This window comes from Vitis riparia, chromosome 3 (assembly GCF_004353265.1).
Source record: "Vitis riparia cultivar Riparia Gloire de Montpellier isolate 1030 chromosome 3, EGFV_Vit.rip_1.0, whole genome shotgun sequence".
In the NCBI taxonomy this organism is placed as follows: domain Eukaryota; kingdom Viridiplantae; phylum Streptophyta; class Magnoliopsida; order Vitales; family Vitaceae; genus Vitis; species Vitis riparia.
Window position 1 is genome coordinate 4,397,316 of NC_048433.1, and position 20,611 is coordinate 4,417,926.

At 36.3% G+C, this 20,611-nt stretch overlaps 4 protein-coding genes and 2 pseudogenes across 9 annotated transcripts in view; all 6 read right to left on the reverse strand.

Moving 5' to 3' along the window:
* Window positions 1-1,103: 1,103 nt before the first annotated feature.
* The window catches only part of LOC117911169, a 22,830-nt pseudogene continuing 3,322 nt past the window's right edge, over window positions 1,104-20,611 (reverse strand).
* On the reverse strand, window positions 1,119-3,267 carry LOC117911166 (xanthotoxin 5-hydroxylase CYP82C4-like). The gene is made up of 2 exons (XM_034825403.1): window positions 2,331-3,267; window positions 1,119-1,969 (listed from the first exon to the last, which is right to left on the reverse strand). The coding sequence occupies exons 1-2, from the start codon at window positions 3,255-3,257 to the stop codon at window positions 1,346-1,348; spliced, it is 1,551 nt and encodes a 516-aa protein (XP_034681294.1). The 5' UTR covers window positions 3,258-3,267; the 3' UTR covers window positions 1,119-1,345.
* On the reverse strand, window positions 5,305-9,612 carry LOC117911164 (uncharacterized membrane protein At3g27390-like). 6 transcript variants are annotated; one of them, XM_034825398.1, is made up of 11 exons: window positions 9,183-9,604; window positions 8,991-9,052; window positions 8,771-8,887; window positions 8,027-8,664; window positions 7,803-7,933; window positions 7,414-7,702; window positions 7,181-7,287; window positions 6,864-6,996; window positions 6,310-6,502; window positions 5,782-6,025; window positions 5,305-5,585 (listed from the first exon to the last, which is right to left on the reverse strand). In XM_034825398.1, the coding sequence occupies exons 4-11, from the start codon at window positions 8,237-8,239 to the stop codon at window positions 5,444-5,446; spliced, it is 1,452 nt and encodes a 483-aa protein (XP_034681289.1). In that variant the 5' UTR covers window positions 8,240-8,664; window positions 8,771-8,887; window positions 8,991-9,052; window positions 9,183-9,604; the 3' UTR covers window positions 5,305-5,443. The 6 variants fall into 6 exon arrangements, with proteins under 6 accessions (XP_034681289.1, XP_034681287.1, XP_034681285.1 ...); XM_034825396.1 differs by lacking the exon at window positions 9,183-9,604 and having other exon boundaries at window positions 7,414-7,517; window positions 7,686-7,702; window positions 8,027-8,228; window positions 8,998-9,176; XM_034825394.1 differs by lacking the exon at window positions 8,991-9,052 and having other exon boundaries at window positions 8,027-8,228; window positions 8,771-8,931; window positions 9,183-9,612.
* On the reverse strand, window positions 10,547-11,293 carry LOC117911174 (annotated as a pseudogene).
* Window positions 12,159-15,688, reverse strand: LOC117911172 (B3 domain-containing protein At5g57720-like). Its single transcript, XM_034825412.1, has 3 exons — window positions 15,401-15,688; window positions 15,087-15,277; window positions 12,159-12,563 (listed from the first exon to the last, which is right to left on the reverse strand). Exons 1-3 carry the CDS (start codon window positions 15,495-15,497, stop codon window positions 12,198-12,200), a joined length of 654 nt encoding a protein of 217 aa, XP_034681303.1. The 5' UTR covers window positions 15,498-15,688; the 3' UTR covers window positions 12,159-12,197.
* The window catches only part of LOC117911171 (B3 domain-containing protein At4g34400-like), a 78,472-nt gene continuing 74,922 nt past the window's right edge, over window positions 17,062-20,611 (reverse strand). The window contains exon 9 of the mRNA XM_034825407.1: window positions 17,062-17,681. Coding sequence (XP_034681298.1) covers window positions 17,400-17,681 — 282 coding nt within the window. The 3' untranslated portion in view covers window positions 17,062-17,399. The remainder of the gene's footprint in view (window positions 17,682-20,611) is intronic.

The following is a 20,611-nucleotide window of genomic DNA, read 5'->3' on the forward strand; positions in this document are numbered from 1 at the left end:
GTATTTTTAGAAGTATTTTTAATATTTTAACATTAAATTTTTTATCTTTCAAGTATTAAAGATATTAGAAATACTTTCTACAATTATTTTCAAACACTCTTAAAACAATAGTGAGAATGCGCTTGAAAGTATTTATATTCAAAGTTTCTTTAATAATAATGTTTTCTCATAAAATATTATTTTTCAGAAATTCATCTTAAGTGTTTTTCTAAAAAATGATTTTTCAAAATCTGAATAGTATTTCCTAAATTTTGTTAAACATTCAACGTTTTTTTTTTAAAAACATCTTTTTAGGGTAAAAACACTTCTTAGAATCACTGTCAAGATAACTCTTAATAAATGATTCTCTAAAAAAAACTATTAGAGAAAATACTTTCACAAAAATCAGTGGCATTTTAAATTTGATAGTAAAAAACATTCAATGTTTTTTTAACTCCTTTTATAGTAAAGCACTTTTAGGATCACTGTCAAATAACTCTTAATAAATGATTATCTGAAAAAGACTATTAGAGAAAATACTTTCACAAAAATCATGTTTAGTAAAAACATTGGTAAACACATTTTTTAAATTTGTTTGATAGTAATTTTAGAATGTATTTTTAATATTTAAAATTTTTTATCAAAAGAAATATTTTTAAGCTCTAAAAAAGATTGTGAACGCTTTTTAAAACCTCTATTAAACAAGTTCTTAAATCATGTTACAAATGATGAGCTTTAAAGGCCACACTCATTCCATTCACTCACCTGTTATTCTTAAGCACTTTGAATTCAACATTTCTATTTTATTTTATTTAAAAAAAAAAAAAAGGCTTAAGTTAGGTTTACAAATTAATTGTTATAAGAATAATTATTTTATTTTTGAGAATAAAAAAACATGAAAAACATATTTAATTAATTTTTAGAAATGGTTGAAAATAAAGCATTGGAGATGAAAGGTCATTTTTAAAAAAGTATTTGAAAATTAAAAAAGAAAAAAACATGTTAAGAACGTTCTAAAATTTCAAACATATTTTTATTTTAGAAAATATGATAAAACAATTTTTGAAAATAGTTTAAAAAATATATATTTTTTTTAAGAATTATTTTAAAAAACATTCCCAAAATAGACCCAGGACTCCTAATTTTAACATGTTCCAGTTAAATTACAAACACAAGGTACCTAGAAAGTATCCTGATTAAGAAAGCTTGAGTAGATATGCAAGGACGGCAAGTGATGTAACATCCCAAGATATGAGGCTCTTCATCGAGGTTTATTTAGGCGGATATGCATTCCGAGTGACCTCCAGTGGAGTAGACCCTTCCTGGGCTAACCAGGGGATTTTGTGGCACACATTAGGATACTACTTTAGTGGTAGAGCTCGGAGGGTAGCCTTGGGACTAGGGTGACCTCCAGTGGAGTTGCTTTAGGTATAGTGAGCCCAACACCTTCAGTCATATCCAGAGGTGAATCTACAACCACTCCCAATTCAAAACCATGAAGCAATCTGGCTAGTGTCAGCTGCAGGATCTCCAGAGCAAGTGAGATTCCTGGGCACATCCTTCTGCCTGACCCAAATGGTAGAAGTTCAAAATGTTGACCCCTAACGTCCAAACCCACATGCTTTGTCAGGAACCTCTCAGGTTGGAACTCCAAAGGATCCGACCAAATTGTGGGATCGCGGTGTAACTTCCAGAGGTTAACCAGAAGGCGAGTCCCAGCTTGGATGTGGAATCCTGCAATAGTGCAGTCCTCCATGGCCTCATGTGGCAGTGCAAGCGGCCCAGCAGGGTATAGTCGTAAGGTCTCCTTGATAATGGCTTGCAAGTAGACTAGCTTCTTTATTTCTGATTCGTACACTTGCTGATTCCTTCCCACATGGAAGTCCAACTCTTCTTGTGCCTTTTTTAGCGCACGAGGGTTGTTCATTAGCAGAGAGAGGGCCCAGGTGAGTGTGATCGCTATTGTATCATTGCCCGCCAACATGACAGTCTGCATCAACATATTACACCCATGTTGAACTTGTGATTAAAGAAAAAAGTCCATACATCATTTGTGAAATAGTATGTCTAGCGGCAGAAGAATTATGACTAGGGAATCCGGGTAAAAAAAAAAAATTATCCCAGTTCCTGTTATTCCTGCCTAATTTATGAATTCTGTCTGCTGTTTCCTTAGGGAATGGTCTCGACAATTTTTGTCAAAGAAAGAAAAAGAGTTACTTCAATAGACCTGAAATACTGTATAGCAGAAGGAAAAAATAGATCATGATGGAGTAATACGTGTATTATCAAGGTCTTGATGAAGTTGCAGATGCTCATGAGGATGGTGGTGTCATGAAGTAGTATAAACATACCAAGCAAGTGGCCTTGATGACAGTATCATGGTCATGGTCATGAGCAGATAACTGAGCATCATCTATAACAGACAGCATGGCATGAATGAAGTCTTGCTCAGCCTCATTGATGCTTCCGGAAAGCCTCTTCTGACGATGCTCCTCCACCCATCTTCCAATAACCTGATCCAACTGCCTAGCTGTTCCCTTCATTTTTGCTGTATATCCCCTCACTGTGTCTAACCATCCAAGGAAGGGTACTGCATCAGAAACCATAAATTGCCCCATTAGATTCAAGAAATCACCTAGGGGTTGGCACCAGTTTGACTCGCCATTTCCACACCGTTTCCCAGCAACTGTTCTCATCACCAAATTTGCTACAAGGTGCTCAAACTTTTTCTTCATGTCCACCAAAACAGGGCTGCCTCTATTATCTACCCATTGCCCATAGAGCTCTTGGATGAAAAACTTGACTTCTGAGTCCCGGACATGCTTGAGCATCTCGTGCTGGCGGTTGGAGAGGAGCTCAACCATGGCTAGCCTCCGCACATCACGCCAGTATGGACCGTGACGTTCAAACGCAAACATGGCATGGTCATAGCCCATGAGCTTTACTGCTAAGGATCTTGGTCGATTGGCGAGTGCCTTGTCCTTGGCAGTGTAACATTCTTTTGCTACTTCCGAGCTACTAACCACCAGAGCTGTTCGAAGGCCAAGACGAATGGAGAAGATTGGTCCATACTCATCAGCCATGACTCCAAATGTCCTATGTAGTGGCTTGTCTGCTCCTAGAAGATGAAGGTGACCCATTACAGGCCATGCCCCGGAGGGCTCTGGTGGGCTTCTGCCTTTGTTCTTGTTGCTTTTGGCATTAACCAACCACAGACAGGTAATTGCAAAAAGAATGCCGAAAACTGTGGCATCTTGAAGCTGAAGAGAGAATCCCATTAGAAGATGGAGATACAAAAATCTAGTTCTCCTCCGTTTCCTTTCTTGTCCATGAAGGATTACCATCCTCCTCCTTTCCTTTTTTTAGTTCATTTCATTTTGTCGTTGACGTTGTTGACAAGCGTGGTCCCGGGTTGACAGCTTTTTCCGCAAGTGCCATGGCCCATGGGTTGGTGATTTTCCTTTGGGAGGCCACGTCTCCCATTTTGCCCGATCTCGAGGTAGATTCCCACTGGGGGAACTTTTTTTTTTTTTTATTTAAGTGGTGGTGGTGGTGGTTGAGGATAAGGATGAAATTATTAATATTTATACTATTATTTTATTTAACGGATATGGGATATATTGAAAATATATCTATATTTTGATAAAAAATATTAATTGACTTAAAATTAATCAGAACTTATAAATATATAAAAAATAAAATTTTAAAAATAAAATTAAAAATATAATAGATATTTTAAAATTGTTTTGTTCAAAAAATTAATACATATATAATATAATTTATCACATTTGATAATAATATCGTATGCATAGACTAAAAAATATGTATTTTATAAGTGTATATTTATTATTAAATTATATTAAATATTATTTGACATAATATTGTGATATTTGATTATTAAAATATATATTTAATATTAAAATTAAATTTATAATCCATTTAATTCAATTGTGTCAAATGATATAAAATAGATAATGATATATGTATGATTTTTAATATTTAATTAATATATTAATGATATTAAAAACACTATGAAAAAAATTATCACGATAAATTTTATATTTTTAGTAATTAATTAAATGATTTTTTATTTAATTATAAAATAATAATAATTAATTTGTTATTTAAAACATTCTTTTAATATTATGTTTATATAATGAGTTTTAGTATATATATTTTTAGTGTCACATATAATAAGGGGCAAACTTGTCTTAGCGATTGGTGAACATTTTGGTTAGGGTTCGATTCCCTCGACAACAGTAGAAGATTTGAAATTTTTTGAAGTTTAACCCATCAAAATATTGGCGAAAATTCAATAAATTGCTGATAAATTGTGAAAAATTGGTGAAATTTTCAATAAATCGCCAAAATATTGAGGTGCTGATATTTCTTTTCTATATATCATGTCGAGATCCACCGATACACGATATTTCAACGATATGTTGACGAAGTATTACAATATTTTAATCACTGATTGAGGTCAGATTTTGAGGTAGGCCAGTCTCTTGATGGTCCCATTTTTAGCCGCTCAAGAGAAAATGAGTCAGTGGAAAGTTCAGTTCAGGTGCTTTCAGCCCAAGTTGTGCCTCCTCTTTACCTACCACACAATACAACTTACAAGCTCATCTCCAATATGATTTGATCAATGTTTTAGTGTTTCAAGTTCTCTTTACTTATTTATCTCTGAAAGTCTAATATAAGTATGCCAGACCTACGAGGAATCCTTAGGGAGCCGGTCTACTCACTTGGTCACTTATATTTTTCTTGATAGGTATCTTCATGTTGTTATTTCTGGTACTAACACAGGTTCAGTGGACTAAAAGTACCAGTTCCAGGCATAAAAAGGAACCATATATAGGCAAAGAGCCCAAACATGCAATTCCTGGCATAAAAAGGAACCATATGTAAGCAAAGAGCCCAAACATGCAATTCCTGGCATAAAAAGGAACCATATGTAAGCAAAGAGCCCCAACATGCACGCACAATCGCCTGATGAAGGAAGATATTAATTAGAGCATTCTCTCATGCACACCTCACTCTGCATGGAGGACGATGACTAGTAATCTCGTGCACAGCCACACGACAAACCAGCAATGCAAACTTGATTCGGTATCACTTCTCGCTAAATAAAAGGTCGGAGAGTTTGTCACAACATCAACAAATTTAGCTCCTCTTTTTCTTCTCTATGTTTTTGTTTAACTAATTGATTTTCTGAGGTCTGCAAACCAAGAACTGTTCTACCTTCCTGATTAGCTCTAGAGTTGATGGGGGAGAAAATGTCAATTTCTATGAAGATTAAAGTGTAATCAAACAACAAACAAGAAGAAAAAGAAGAAGATGCACTTTACGAGTATCAGATATGACTGCAATGTAAAAATATATAATTCCAATTTGAAGAAGAAAAAAAATTTCAGATCATCAAAGCTTATTGTTTAAATTTCAAAAAAAAAAAAAAAAAAACATCCTAAACAACTGCTGTTGGATCATCAAGTGCATCAAACCCATCCAATCCCCGCCTTGCTTCTTGTTCTATCTCTTTCACCACTCCATCAAACCAGCGCCTGGATGTCGGTAGAATTGAAAGTGTCAAACAAAATCCTTGCAGCCTGTTTGGAAGAAGAAGATGGAATCATAAAGCTTTTGCCACTAAGGGCTAGAAAGTTATTATCAAATGAATAAAAAGAATAAGAGATTGAGCGAGTATACTTATTAATGCAGATTGTGAAAGCATGATTCACTTTAAAATGAGGAAGAGGACATAACTCAGAAAAAAAGCAGAACACAACTATTAATTTACTTTACCTTCTACTAATACCCTCTAACTGAGCTCTCCTAATCTCATCTTCTGGTGGGAAGCCGCCATTTTGCCAAGCTTCCATTCTTTCTCTATCACCATGGTACAGAGAAAATTTGTAGAGGTATAATTCTTCAGTCTCCACTAGATTTAGGCTCTTGAGCTGCTCTTTCATGATGCTCATGGGCTCAAACATCCAGTCAAAAACCCTTCCCTCAGGTCTGTTCAAACTTGTTAATTCAACATTGTCACCTGATAGAGTAGGCAATGGCAATGAGAAATTGATAAACTTTCTATCTCAACCCAACTCAAAAGAAATATTCTATAAATAAAATTTAAGACAAACTGAAGGTTTTCAATCTTATGACAGATCCTAACAAGCTTTGTCATACATTCTCTGTGAACTTGATCGATAAGGTTCACCAGATATGTTCATGAAAGCATGCATTCACCATTCTTGATGAGGCATATAACAGACTTATATGTTCTCTGAAACAAAATGTTAAAAAAATGAGGTAATAGGCAGTTATCCATACGCATGAGAAATCCAGGGGAACCACTCTTGATAGAGTGAAGGAAGCATTCCAGAAACGAATAAGCAGGAATTCCAATATTAATTATCTTGTTCTTTGAATTTCGCCATGTCTCCAGATCTGGCATCCCAACAGCTCCAGCTCTGAGAAGCTCTTTCCCGGTGTGCTCACATGCTTTGAAGTAGTTATCCCATATCTGATCAATGCATTGATTCAAGTGGTTAGCAACTATCCATACATACATGTGATATAAGGTGCTAAAGTTCCTGGAGTTTCTTGGTGTTCAGACACCATGATCTGCATAAAAAAGGCCATCCTCACTCCAAACCGAAAACAAAACACAACCCAGTTACAAAATCAATGTGCACTTACATTCCACAGTCAGATACATACTGAATGATGTCAAACATAACCTTCTAATTGAGGGGGGAAATGGCACAAAAAAAAAAAAAACTATAGTAATTGCAGAAATGGAAGACACTATAGCAGTATTCCCACAATCAGGACATACATGCACAAGCTATTACATAATAGAATCATAAGGCACATGTTCTTACCATCACAGCACTAAGTGCCCTCTTTTTCTCAGAAGTTGTCCTTACAAGAGGTTCATTGGCATGGAGCTGTTCATTCAGCCCATTTACAGACACCAGTGTTGGACTATAAGTCAGCTGCTTGCGATATCTTGGTCTGGCTGCCCACATGAACAGAGGTTATCTTATGGTACAAAGAGATACAAATTTTACAATAAAATAGTGTATGTTTAACTGATAACAAGTCACACAACAGCAAAATCGAAGTTGAAACAAAAAAATTCATGTATATTTACAGTATAATCCATGAGGAATTGACTTGTGATGCAAAACTTGAATACCTGGGAAAGCAGGATCCTTCTCGTAGGTAAAGGAAGTCATTGGTGGACTCATCAAACAATGACATAGATGCAACTATATATAGCAACCCCCTCTTTATAGAGCTTTCCTAAAGCAATTCCATGGCAAAATCATAAGCATAATAACCATCAACACATAAGGAAACCAGGCAGGAGCATAAGAGAAGAAAGATCAAATAATCAGTATTGGAAGCACTAGATAATTGAAATAGTACCTGATATGCAATAACAGCAGCATAACAGCCAAAGAAGAAACTCGAAATAACTCCAGCCAAAGCAGCTAAAACAACCACAATTGGCCACAACAAAATCAAAAGCCCTGCAAAGGGGACACAGATGGTTTCAAAGAAAGGCCCCTCCCTTCCAATAAGATCATGCAGTAACTGATTCCACCCTTTGAACAGCAAGATGGGGGATTTATAGAGGACTATCAGAGTTATAAAAGGCACGTCAACCAGAACTCCGAGAATTGCACATAAAATGCAACCTGGTATCTCGAAAACCCTGCATGAAGATTACTGAAGATCAGTTGCTACTCATATCCCAAATTCTCCCATAACATTGACAAATTGAGAAAAAAATAATAAATTGCATAGATTTATACTTTAGTTCTATGGGCTTCTCCCCTTTTGATTCAAGCAATCCATCCATCACTGAGAAGTAGGAATGGAAAGAAAAATCAGCAAAATCACGGACAATTGTGCAGGCACCCCAAACATTGCTCCAAGTACCATCCTATAGAAGTAATTCTAAAATTATTAAATCCACTCAATAACAATCAATCAAACTACAAAATTGAATGCCCAAGGAGATCAGTGGAAAAGTTACCGTGAAGCATCTGATCAATTTTGTTCGTAAAGAAACACCTTCCATGCTAACAGCCTTGAATGTATCCATCACAGGGCAAATGAAACCATAACCAATTCCCATAATCACACTACCAACCACCCCAACAACTGTCCACAATGCTATTGGAATTGGGACCATAAGAATCAATAGGCACTTCAAATATGGATCAAATTTCTTTGTCCTGTTCTTCATAAGTTACATTGAGTCAGTGAATTAATTGAATATAAACAAATAAATGTTGAAACGGAAGGTTTCCTTCTGTATTCACATGTTTGGTAGCTGGGAAAAAAAACAAAAAGAGGAAAATTTTGAATCTTAATCATACGGCATGTTGTCTTCCAGAAAGGAAAAGAGTTACACCAAACAACCCCTTCTATCGGACACAGATGAGAAGAGGGTTTACTTAGGATTCAAATTTTTTTTGCTCTTCTTTCCCGTTCTGAGAAACCAAACAGCGCAATCTTCCTAGTTCCTTTCAGCTCGAATAATACAGAGTAAAGAAACAAACATCACTATACAGTAAACAGTCCAAACAAGATGACAAGGCCATAGCCCTACCACAACACCTATGTCCCCAAAAGCTATTACCAGAAACACAAAGGGACTGAAAATACCACCTGCATATCATGAATCCATATATTGATTAGTGGAGATAGAGAGAGACAGAGACAGAGACAGAGACAGAGAGACAGAGACAGAGAGAGAGAGAGACAGAGAGAGGACCTTTGATGATGCCAAGAGCAAAGAGAAGAACAAAGACAGGGAGGAAGAAGATGAAGTAACAGAGATATGTGAGAAACCCCTTTGAATCCACCATTTGTGCTTCTGATTCTGAGCTCACTGCAACATGAATTTGGCTCAACCCGCATAAAAAAAATATCGACCTAGAGCAGAAATGAGAAAACTAGCAAAAATCAACACAAATAAAAACACATTCGTGTACCAGGTACCATGAAATCCTAGAATGAATCAAACAGTTGCTTGAGTTCAAAGAGCATGGAGAATCTTTGACAAAACAGAAAAATGGTGGAGCATCAGCATCCAAGTATACAGAACCAATGCAAGAACATGACAAATATTTACGCTCACACACACACACAAGGAAAAGGAAAATCATCATAAACCCATTTCCAACCTTTCTTTTATGTATCATATTCATGGGAAATCGAACCACGTGAAGGATAATGCTTTTTTACAGTTGATATTCACGAGTTTCCCTGCATTCCTCCCCCATTTCCTGCAAATCGTTGTCAAACAGCATCATCCTTTTCAGAGAGTTTCTGTAGTGATGTCATTATTCCTAAACTCACTTTTTTCCAAAAATTTCTGATAATTTAATCTATCACCATGTTACGCATTTATTACTAAACCCATTAATCTCATGTGCATTTGTTGATCAAATGACACTGGGTATATCATAAAAGTTCCTTTCTCTCTTACTAAAACTGATGAAACCCCTCTACCCTACATTTGAAATACCATTAAGACAAGGATATTAATTTAATGTTATATATCCAACTTTCAATCTGAATAAAGATACAAATAATTTGTAAAGTTTTGATCAAATGATGACCACTGTATTATTAAAGGGTAGCTTTTTGTTTTTTTTTGTTTTTTGTTGTTTCTATATTCCTTCTCTCTTTTTTCAAAAACTTTTTTGATCACACAGATAAGAAATCAAATCCACCTCAAACTTCACCACACTAATGATAAAGAGAAGATAAAACCAACCTTGATGCCAGATAAATATATGCATATGTAATAGACTCTTATAAAAAAAATGTTATTGAAGCCAATTTTACAAAAACATACAACACAATTATACATATTTTTCATATAATTTTTTTTTTTTCTGTTTTCAAGAATAAACCCATCATGAACTTATTACTTTCATTCAATAAGAAATCAAGATTTGGAAGTCATGATAATAAGTGAATGCTTTGCAGCACATTCATGGGTGTAGAATATGCCTTGGAGAGTATTGCGTTGGGTTTGTGCTGTGGAGGATCCATTAGAAAAGGCGGAGCACACCTGGCCAAATTCTAGTTCATTTAATCATAATATTCCATGGAAAGCGCTTTCATGCTTGTTCTTAGCATGATTCTGTTTTGTTTTCCCTGCAATGCCTGCACAATTACCACATCCATGTGGGCTGCTGTAGAATCTTTTTCCAAGGCCAATATGAACATCTTTTACCTCCGTATGGAACATCAGAACAGTGTCATCAAAATTCAAAAATTCCAAGATTCCAAAATTCCAAAATTCCAAAATCCCCATAATCATATTTTAAATTTGGGATTAAGATTTTTGTAGAAATTATTGTGTGGACAGGTTTGTCTGCAATGGAAATAAATTTCCCAAGAAAAACAAATTTTATTCTTTTGTTCGTAATTAATTTAATCTCACCAAATATTATCCTTCCAAATTGTGGACAAGATGTCTCAACCCTCCATGGGATATGTGTGTAGTATTCTTATCTCTCAACCAGACCAAAAAATGTAATACCAATCAAGCATCTTACTATAAAATTGTTGAAAAGGCGAGTTTCTGTTTTGATAGCCAAAAACAATTCAGTCTCTGCATTGAACAGAGGGAAAGAAACAGAGGTTGTTGAATAACAAACAATAGATACTAACTAATTTTATTCTGATTCTCATTCAGCCTCCTCCACAGATGCTTCAATTCGAAGAAGAACAAACCCCACTGCAACTCCAACAGAACTAGGCCGTTCATGATTGCCGCAATCCTGAATATCTCTCCAACAGCATTGCAGGTAGAAGACAGAGCTCCTCCTCCTCTTCCTTTGCCTTGTGATGGGGACTTCAGTGAGCTCACAATCTTTGCAAAGGACTGCTCAGTACAAACAGGAAGGCCTAAAGAGGCCACACTGTTGTAAGCTTTCAGTCCATCAAAGGAGTTCAGTCCCCCTATGAAGTGTACATTGGTTTTTCTCCTCTGGGAGGTGCGGCCAAAGCCCGCAATGGCAGCAGCAGAAAATGTGGAGGGGGAAAGTGTGGCAGAAGCTGTTGCCATTGCTATCTTCCCCACAATCTGGTGTGTATTTAAGGGAAAATTTTGTTAGCCTTGTGCTTGTTTGGATGCTGAGAAAAGATAGGAAAAGATAGAAAAACTTCTTATAGTTTCATGGCAATCAGGGAGAATATGCTAATGAGAAAAGAAGAAATGATTACCTGATGTGATGAGGTTGAAGAGCTTTGTTCAAATATCGAAGTACAGAGATGATGAGGGAAGCAAATGACACTTTGTAAGAAGTGAGATGGGAGAAGTTGGATAAGGTGATAGCAAGATGGTTGGCTGACAAGCTGATGAGATGAGCTTATTTCTAGAGAAAGATTGTCCCACTTTAAATATTGGCCAGGAAAAAGTGAGACCCATGTCATGCTAGTGGGAGAGAGCCTGTATTAAAGTGCTTTTGTTCGTTTGTGAAAATTCATAACAATCACTTGCTCAAACCACCAGTTTAAGCTTTGAAAACCAAACAATGATGCAATCAAGCCAGTTAGTTTTTGACTTTTCAAATGACACTGTTTTTCCTTCAAGCCCTAACTCTAAATTTATGTGATAAGAGTCACTTGAGGAGAGTCAAAACAAATCAAGCAAACAGAGGTACATATATAGAGAATGGGTGTGTTTGGGTTTAGCCAAGGGCTCCTGCGGACAATTGAAACTCCCACCAGAGGGCTGAGAGTATTGCATCCTTGCTTGATTGAACTCTCACATCTTGAGAAATAGTTCAGGAAAAAAATAGCTAAAGAGAAAAGAATATGGGGTCAAAAACACAATATTCAAAATCATGGATCAGGGCCATTCACTTCCATGGGATCCATGGCATTTCTGAGTTTGGGCAGCTAAAACTACACAAACCCAGTTGAGTAGAGGAAAAACAAATTGCATAATCCTCTAGTAGTGAACAGACGCAGGGACTTTACTGCCATGCTGCACCAAGTCATGGACCAAACTCTCCCTTGGAAGCCTGCAGAGTTTGGAAGACTGTACAGGTAATAGAAGAGAAGATTGTAAATTATACATAGGGTTTGATAGATAGTTACATACCATATCCAGAAATTCATAATCTCATAGGAATCCCATAACATAAATGTTAACAACCACAATAAATATCGATAGTTAACTATCTGGAAGTCTTGGAAGAAACTATTGGCAAACGTAAGTTGGCTTCACTCGGCTCAGCCATCTCTTCACCACTTTCAGCTCGGCATTTGCATTTGCATTTGCCCGCCCTCCGGCTAGGCTGTGCCCGAAGAATGTGAATAACAAGGAGATACCCCTCGTGGCCACTTTCCTGTACAAATTCACAAATGCAGGTGTCATTTTCACCCACATTGTTCCACTGGCAGAATGGTTTCCACCCAATCCATGTCCGACCATCCTTCCAGACAGCAACCTTTCCAATCCACAATCTCCCAAGAGGGTCACGAAGGGTCATCTTTGGAGGTAATTTAATATTATGGTCTCTTAGCACATCTAATGGAACATACTGCAGTAGTGGACAAAGAAAGCTTCCATAAGCAACAAGCAAAATGAGAAGAACTAGTAACTACAGTTTCTGGCACTGCTCTACTAAGTTCGACATCAAGTTTAAACTGAGGAAGTGAAGAAAAAGAAGCAAGCTGTGGTTTGGTGATGCCTGGAAGACTTCTTAAAAGAAGCAACATGTATGTACGAGACACATTACTAAACATGGTCATCATTTAGCAAGCGAATTAAGAAATAAACAGGAAAAAAAGAATTTTTTTTTTCATGGATGACAGCAAAAAAAGCAAGATATATAGCACCAAAAAAAAAAATACATTTGTTATAACTAAGAAGCTAGCAAGTAGTGCTATTGCAACATTACTAGTATTATTTGGTTGGCTCTCATCTGGCTTGAATGAAGAATTGTTATTTGATCTATTGATGGTACATTTTATGGGAGAAGAGTGGTACAAAGATGATGAAATAACCAAGTTTGGGGGAATAGTGGAACAGCTTGTATCAGATATTGAGTTGGGGAAACCCGGCAATAATCTTAGGGAGAATCATGCAATTATAAAGCTTGAGACATTCTCTTTTTATGGGAAGAAAGAGAAACTACATTATAGGAATAGAAATAGGCCAAAAGGGATGAACTATCTTGCAAACAGAATGTGGAAATAGAAAGAAATTAAAAGGCCAAACTTTTTACAAGCAATGGAACATCAAAAGATGGCTACCACAATGCCCAATGAAACCCAATCTCAACCTAGAAAAAAAAATTATCCAAGGGGAAATGAAATCCCTAACTGACGCCTATGACAAGTAGGCCCCTTGTGTTTGGTTAAGCAATCCAGTATATAGTTTGCTCATCTAAGCTTCCAAGTAAACCAGCACTCCAAACCTCTTGAGGGGTCAATAGAAGATCTAATGTTAACATATGCATATATATAATAAATGGTATCATACCCTAAAGAGATTCATACCAAACTCTCTTTAAGAGACAAAAGTATGAGGTCCATAAATAACTGAAATCTAATGGTTGTTGCAACTTGCAACTTTTTGGGCAAAATCTAACAAGCACCAAGAAGCATCCTACCACCACTTCACAAGCCCACCCCGAGTACTCAGTGATTAGAAGGATAGGCACAGCATCAAGGTGGGAACGAGTCCATATAGGATCCCCTGAACCCTACTCTTAACTTGGCACATTAGCAATAAGGTGTTATGCCTAAAGGGCACCTTTGATAGCAGATATGCTGAGGGATGCATCAAATGAAACTACCAGAAGTACTTTCTAAGGGGAAAAAATGTTGTGCCCTGAACACATGATATACATATATGAATTGAGCATATCGAGTATTTTATGATCTGGAATACATGGACCCACTGCAGAATGATGCATAGAAAATGTGGCACATCAATCTACCAACCGATTCAAAGTCAAGCATCATCTGAAATTTGAATAAATTGTGTTAACTTTATTTTTATACTAGGACTAGTTAGAGAAGATTTGTTTTAGTTTCCTTTGTGTCAATTTTCCATAAAACCTTCTTATGGCCTCACACAAAGAAAAAAGCTCAACCATAAATTTCATTTATTTCTGTAATAATTTCTAGTTTCTTTATTTTATTCATTAGGAACTCTTCATAACCAATATCTATATTTTTCTTCAAACCTGTAGGACCTTGGGATGGAGGGATAGGAGTTTAAGATGTGAAAATAGTTTGGATTCACATATGAATCTATCTAAGAGAATAACTTAATTAATCTTTCCTGTACACCTTGACAATGCATATGACAATGATACACCTACAGCCTACAGGAACCTCTAGTTGATATGGGTTCTGACTCTACATCCTACCTCTCCTGAAGACAACCTGTTTTCCTTCATTTCAAACTTAAAGAGTACAAAAGCTTACTATTATTCCCCTAATTCCCAATTACAGACCACAATCATTCCTTCACCACTCATCTTCCCCTTGGTCCTTTATAATCAATCCCATATTTCCCTGTTTTCTATGATCTCTTACTAAAGCTATGGAGCCATCCTATCAAATCTCTTTCCATCCCTCTCCTTAACATTTTTGTTGCTAAAGTCTTCTGGCTACCAATCTAATTCCTTCTAACCGCCCATTTCTAGCTCCAAAGGTGTTCAAAATTTATGATTGTCGTCAATAAAAGAGTGTTGGCATAACAATGATTTCAATTATTGAACATTGCTTTCTTTCACATCCACTTTTCCTGTGGAAACTTATAGCACATTCTAATTTCCTATACAAGGAAGTTAACCTGGACAAAAATGCAATAGGTGAAATATTTAGCCAATGAAATTCATCCTAGAAAGCCATCAGATCTCATTGAGGATTACTTATCTAAGATATTCAAGAAAAATACTAGATTTGACACTAGACAAAAACAAATTAACAAGTAAACAAAGAAATATTTAAGGTCTAGCCATGACACTACATAAAGTTATAAAAGATATAACACAACCATAAAAGATGTTCACGGAGGAGAGATTATAAATAGGTGATGCAAGCCTTACCAATTTGCTCCTCCTCGCTGGTCTTACTTTAGTTTCGAAATAAGGATTTTGGGGATTAACAATACTTTCTATTTCAAAAGCAATGTTTTCCTCAACCTGGACAGCAGAAGCTTCCTTATACTTTCTCTTGGTGCAGTTGCTTTCTTCGGATGCAACTCTGCTCTTTTTAATGGCAGTTTGTTTGTACCCAACTACATAAGGAAACCTGTAGGTTAAATATTGACTAATACAAGAGCACATGCGATATATATGTATTTGGAACACTCTTTTAAGAAAAGAAAAGAATTACAAAACTTCACTATAGTTTTTTCTACCAATTGGTGATTGACCCCTTCCAGAATATTTGCGCTTGTATACAACCCCTTTCTTTTTAGAGGATTTTGGTTGTGGTTCTTCTTCTTCTTCACTCATTTTCCCCCCTTCCTCCTCTTTATCTGATGACTCATCTTCTGTGGAATCCCTCTCCTCTTCTGCCGAATCCTCCTCTTCTTCATTGCTCTTTTCTTCCTCCACATCTTTTTCCTCATTTACACAAAAACACCTTTTGTAGATGCCCACATTGATCTCCTCAGAGCCTTTCTTCTCACACCCAGTATTTCGAAATAATTAAAATAAATATATAACCACCATCATATCGGAAAACAAGAAATCTTCCATTTCTACAAAATTATCTGTAACAAATTTCTGCCAACCCTTCTGAAAGTAACATCCTTTCCTATTTTGCTTAACTCCACTTGCCAAACTCTCCCAACAGGATCTCTGAGGATGGCCTTGTGAGGCACAAATCCATTAAAATGCTCTCTGAAAGCAGTTGGGATAAGCTACACAGTAAAAAGTTCGCATGTCAATAACAAATAGTAAATCACTGTAACAGTTACTGGAAAAACTGATCATGTTTATCAATATTCTATGGAACATGCTTATTTCTATTTTCTTTTTATTTTCATCATCTCCGTTAAGTCTGAAGATGTATACTGCTGCTGTGAGAGATTAAAGAATGGCCAATATGTATAAAATGGCACACTACTCAACCTACTAACTCAAAAAAAACCTCAATGCATGAACCTATCAACACTTAAAACACCCTATCAATCAAAACACAGAAATCATAAAGCAAACACAATCCGTCATCAAACAAAGTCCAAAGTGCCTGCTAAGTAAACAAACAAGAGACTTCACAAATCCTACAATCAGTCAACCACAGATGAGTGAACACAAATCAAATAAAACATGCATTCACCTTTCAAGAACACTAGAGATGAAACTAGAAGGAGAACCCAGACCAAAAAAGAAGGTATCAGAGAGAGATGATCACCAGTTTGTCAGAGCTGCCCTCTGGGAGATACACCTTGAAGAACTCAGGGCACGCTTCTTGTGGTGAACTCATCTCGTTCTGCAACAAAAAAAAAAAAAACCTCTAAGCAGCCAAAGAAGATGGTGCATGTATCAGCTAAAACCCATTGTATAGTCTCACACCCACTATATCAGCAAATAACCCAAGGCAATTTCTGAACCCAGAGGCGTTTCTGAAACCAGAAAGAAGAAAAGCAACAGGGGGGCAGTCGTGTCAGACAGAGTGGCTTCATCCTCATCTGTGGCGCGTGGAGGACACTTTCTAATGGGCAATGCTGAGTTGTGTTTCCTGCAAACGCCTTCATTGTTTCCTGCAATCAACTTTCTGTTCTGGGTAATTTCCAAACCTAGAAACCTTTTCCTCAGATAATGTTTTGGGTATTCCGGGCTTTCCTGAGTGAGCCATTAAAGTCGAAATCTCTGTGGACCCATGTTGCAGACATAACATGATTTGGTTTGACATAGTATGATATTCACAATTATTTTGACAGCAACGTGTGATTTCTGAAAAGGACATTTTTCTCTCTATATTTATAATTTGATAAATTTATAAATTTATATTTATCTTATTTTAATTAGTATACAAAATACATAATAAGATGTCGTCTTCCAACAAGAAATATTCTTAAATCAGTGGATTCTCATTCTAAATTTGGTTTTCTGCTTTGTTGGACTGACTATATTGTTAAGTATGCGGAAAATAATTCTATTACATGGTGAATCATGCTCTTCTAAGCTCTTCTAAGTAGTCTCAGAAGCCTTCATGACCATGATGTAGTCCATGGAAGACAGACCAAGCAGAATTTCAGTGAAACACTAGTGGAAAATTCAGTGATCGTGTCTCAGTACAAACACAGCTGAATATAAAAACAGAAACCCAGTAGATAACTACATGGAGAACTTAGAATAAAAATGATTGCCAAATTTAGGAATGCCTTCACTTGTTTTGTCTCTTTTCGTTCAGCTTTGATTGAACCTGGGTGATATCTTGGGTTGTGCCCGGTGAATGTGAAGAACAATGAAATCTCCATGGTGGCCATTTTCCAGTACAAATTCACAAATGCAGCAGTCATTTTCATCCAAATGGTTCGACTTGCAGAAAGCTTGCCATCCTCCAATCCATGTTCGACCATCCTTCCAGACAGAAACATCTCCAGGCCACGATCTCCCATGCAGGTCACGAAGCAACACCCTGGGAGGTAATGCAATGTTGAAGTCTTGAAGTATGTCCGCTGGAACATACTGCAGAGGTGGACAAAGAGAGCTTGTATAAAGAACTAGCAAACAGGGAAAAACTACCAACTAATATTCATGGCACTGCTGGTCTATATGATCAACATAGTAACTAGAAAGCAAGTTTAAACATGGAAACCAAAATAAGCAAGCCGTGGTTGGGTGATACCTAGAGTACTTCTTAAATGACCTTGGATGCAATGAGCTTATGCATGCATGTATGAAACAAATTACTAAATATGGTCATCAGTTGATAGAAGTCCCTTAAAAGCCTTAAAAGATTTGATTGACATCTCCTCCACCCTTCTTGGAGCAATCTAATCAATCCCAAAAAGTCTAAATAGCCTACAACACAATGTTAGGGTTAGTAATGTAAAAATAGGTGATGAACAGATTCTCAACCCCACTTAACATATCACTTCAGACCAAGAGTTTTGTAAGACCTTACTTGAAGCTAGTCCTTGATTATTGGTCATCTTATTTGCCACAAGCCATAGGGACTTTTACTTGTGATGGGCTTAGGATTTCTAAATAATTTTATAGGAATAATGGGAACAAGTTAGAAGAATATACAACATTAAAAACGGAATAACTAAGAAGAACTCTAAGGATGTCAAGGACCAAACTCTTACATTAGGAAAAGTAGGCAACAGATAAATACAGACTAGAATAGATGTAAAAAGAGTTTGTTCCTTAATTTCATGCTCCAAGAAGTTACCATGAAAATGAAATTCCAAGATGGAGCTAGATAGAAAGAAACTAGAATTGAAGAAATGAAAGTCTTTCAACCACATTACCCTACAGAGATTTAGGAACTACTCACTAAGAGTTTTATTGCCCAGCAAAGATCTTCCTAGAAACGAATTTTTGTATCATCACCCATTGAATAACGAATAAAACCAATTAAAGTTTGAGGAACTCTGTCTAATAGCCCTTTTAAGGGCATCTATGTGACAACTTGAGAACAAAATCAGCATCCCATCCATTAGAATGGGATCTATAGATACTTAAAATTACCTTATGAAATGAAGTATTATTCTCCCTAGGAACCTCTGGTACCACTTCCCTAAAGGTTTAATTCCTGAAGGATATCCTCTTAGTACTTAATACCCTTTCCTTCTTTCCTTCTTTGGCTTACACATTTGGTTCCATTCTCTAGTAAGAATTTGTCCCCAAATTGCATTTAAAGAAAAAAAATATCTTCTAAATTAAATAATACTCTCTTTCCCCTTTAATAACGTCTAAATGGAAGCCATGGAGGATGCTGCTAAATCTAACTCTCTAAGTAATGCACCCATAGAAACCTTGGATTTCAATTACCTTGGCCGCTCTCTGAGCACTAACAAAATCACCAGCTGAGACTTATCTATTAAATGCTAAGAGAAGACTTGAGAACTAATACTCTCAAGTGCCCCATGCCATACCATACATTGTGCCAAAGTTTGGTCCTCTATAAATTTCCCGCAAGGATGCTAGTGTATCTAGAGGAGATTTCCCACCCCTTCTTAATGGTTTGCAAAAAGAAGCACCCCATCTAGTCTTACTCTCCTTAGAGCAACATCCTAAATGGTTGTTTGTGTTGTGATAGTCAAAAGCTTAATGCCACTTGTTATGCAATAACAATACAAATAAATACAAATACAAAGAGATAGAGGACTTATCATGGTTGAACTAACCATCTCACAACCAGATAGGAGAAAGACTTAACTACCAAGGCAAAAAACATTACAAAGGAAAAAGAATACAAATATAGGGCCCAAGCCCCCAAAATAATGCTATCTTTCCTCACTCTTAATATTTGCACCCCAACCTGAGCACTACAACATTCTTCCCCTATTTCACTAGATGTCATTAGCCTCACTTCTACACATACCTAGTATAACCTCTACTTACTCATCTTTATCTCATAACTTTTCTTCTCATGATCAAAGATTATTCGTAAAAATAGCCTTCACATTCTTATCCAAGAACAAATCTCTTACAAAAGGAAATAACAACACACAAAATCTCCTACATAGTGTTCTGTATCAAAAGGGAACACTTGTGGAATTAGCAATTGAACGAAATTAGGAATTTGGGACATGCGAGAATAGGTTAGATTCACATATTCATCCATCTAAGAGAATAAGTTCCTTAAGCAAGTCTTCCTACACACCTTGACAATGTACATGACAATGATGTGTCTAGTGAAACCTCTAATTGATATGAATTCCAATTCTACCTGTTACCTCCTCAAGAAATGGAACTTATTTTCCTTCATTTCAAACTTAAGTGTACAACAACTTACTATCATTTCTCCCATTCCTAATTATAGATCACAATTATTCCTTCACCACTCATCTCCTTTTTGGTCCTTAATTGACCTCAATTTCATATTTGCCCATTTCCATGATCTCTTATTGAAGCTTGAGCTATATCTTATTAACTTACTTTCCAATCCTCTCCCTTTCTCTAATATTCTTGTTACTACAGTCTTCTAGTTTCCCATAAATCCTTCCAATCACTCATTTCCAAGTCTAAAGCCATTCAAAAGCATGATTCTCTTCTATAAAAGAGAGTTCATAACAATGAGTTCAATTTCAGAACAACAGTTTCTTCCACATCCAATGTTCCCTTAGAAAGTTTTTGCACATTCTAATTTCCTATGTAAAAAGGTTGATATTGATGAAAATGCAATGGACTACATATTTACCCAATGAAATTCATCCTAGATAGCCATCAAATGTTATTGACCATTACCCATTTAAGATATACCCAAGGTCACATCATGCTACAGAAAGGCTAAGAAGATGTTGTGGTGACTTGTGTCAAGGATAATAGTACCTTTGACCCTAGGCAAAAACAAATAACCAAAGATGTATTTAAAGTCTTTCAATGTGAATAACAGAAAATACCACATAAAGTTATAAGATAGGACACAAAACCATAAAGAGTTTCAG

What these genes read in the sequence shown, in the direction of transcription:
- LOC117911164 (XM_034825393.1), bottom strand. Translation starts at nt 9,167, where the DNA reads ATGATGATTTTCCTTTTCCTTGTGTGTGTGTGTGAGCGTAAATATTTG. An exon ending in CTGCTGTTATTGCATATCAG is followed by an intron (nt 7,288 to 7,413) that starts GTACTATTTCAA and finishes GAATTGCTTTAG; the next exon opens with GAAAGCTCTATAAAGAGGGG. An exon ending in TTCCCCTGGATTTCTCATGC is followed by an intron (nt 6,026 to 6,309) that starts GTATGGATAACT and finishes CTACTCTATCAG; the next exon opens with GTGACAATGTTGAATTAACA.
- LOC117911166 (XM_034825403.1), bottom strand. Translation starts at nt 3,257, where the DNA reads ATGGGATTCTCTCTTCAGCTTCAAGATGCCACAGTTTTCGGCATTCTT. An exon ending in TCATCAAGGCCACTTGCTTG is followed by an intron (nt 1,970 to 2,330) that starts GTATGTTTATAC and finishes ATGTTGATGCAG; the next exon opens with ACTGTCATGTTGGCGGGCAA.
- LOC117911172 (XM_034825412.1), bottom strand. Translation starts at nt 15,497, where the DNA reads ATGAGTGAAGAAGAAGAAGAACCACAACCAAAATCCTCTAAAAAGAAA. An exon ending in AAGGGGTCAATCACCAATTG is followed by an intron (nt 15,278 to 15,400) that starts GTAGAAAAAACT and finishes TTCCTTATGTAG; the next exon opens with TTGGGTACAAACAAACTGCC. An exon ending in CAGCGAGGAGGAGCAAATTG is followed by an intron (nt 12,564 to 15,086) that starts GTAAGGCTTGCA and finishes CCACTACTGCAG; the next exon opens with TATGTTCCATTAGATGTGCT.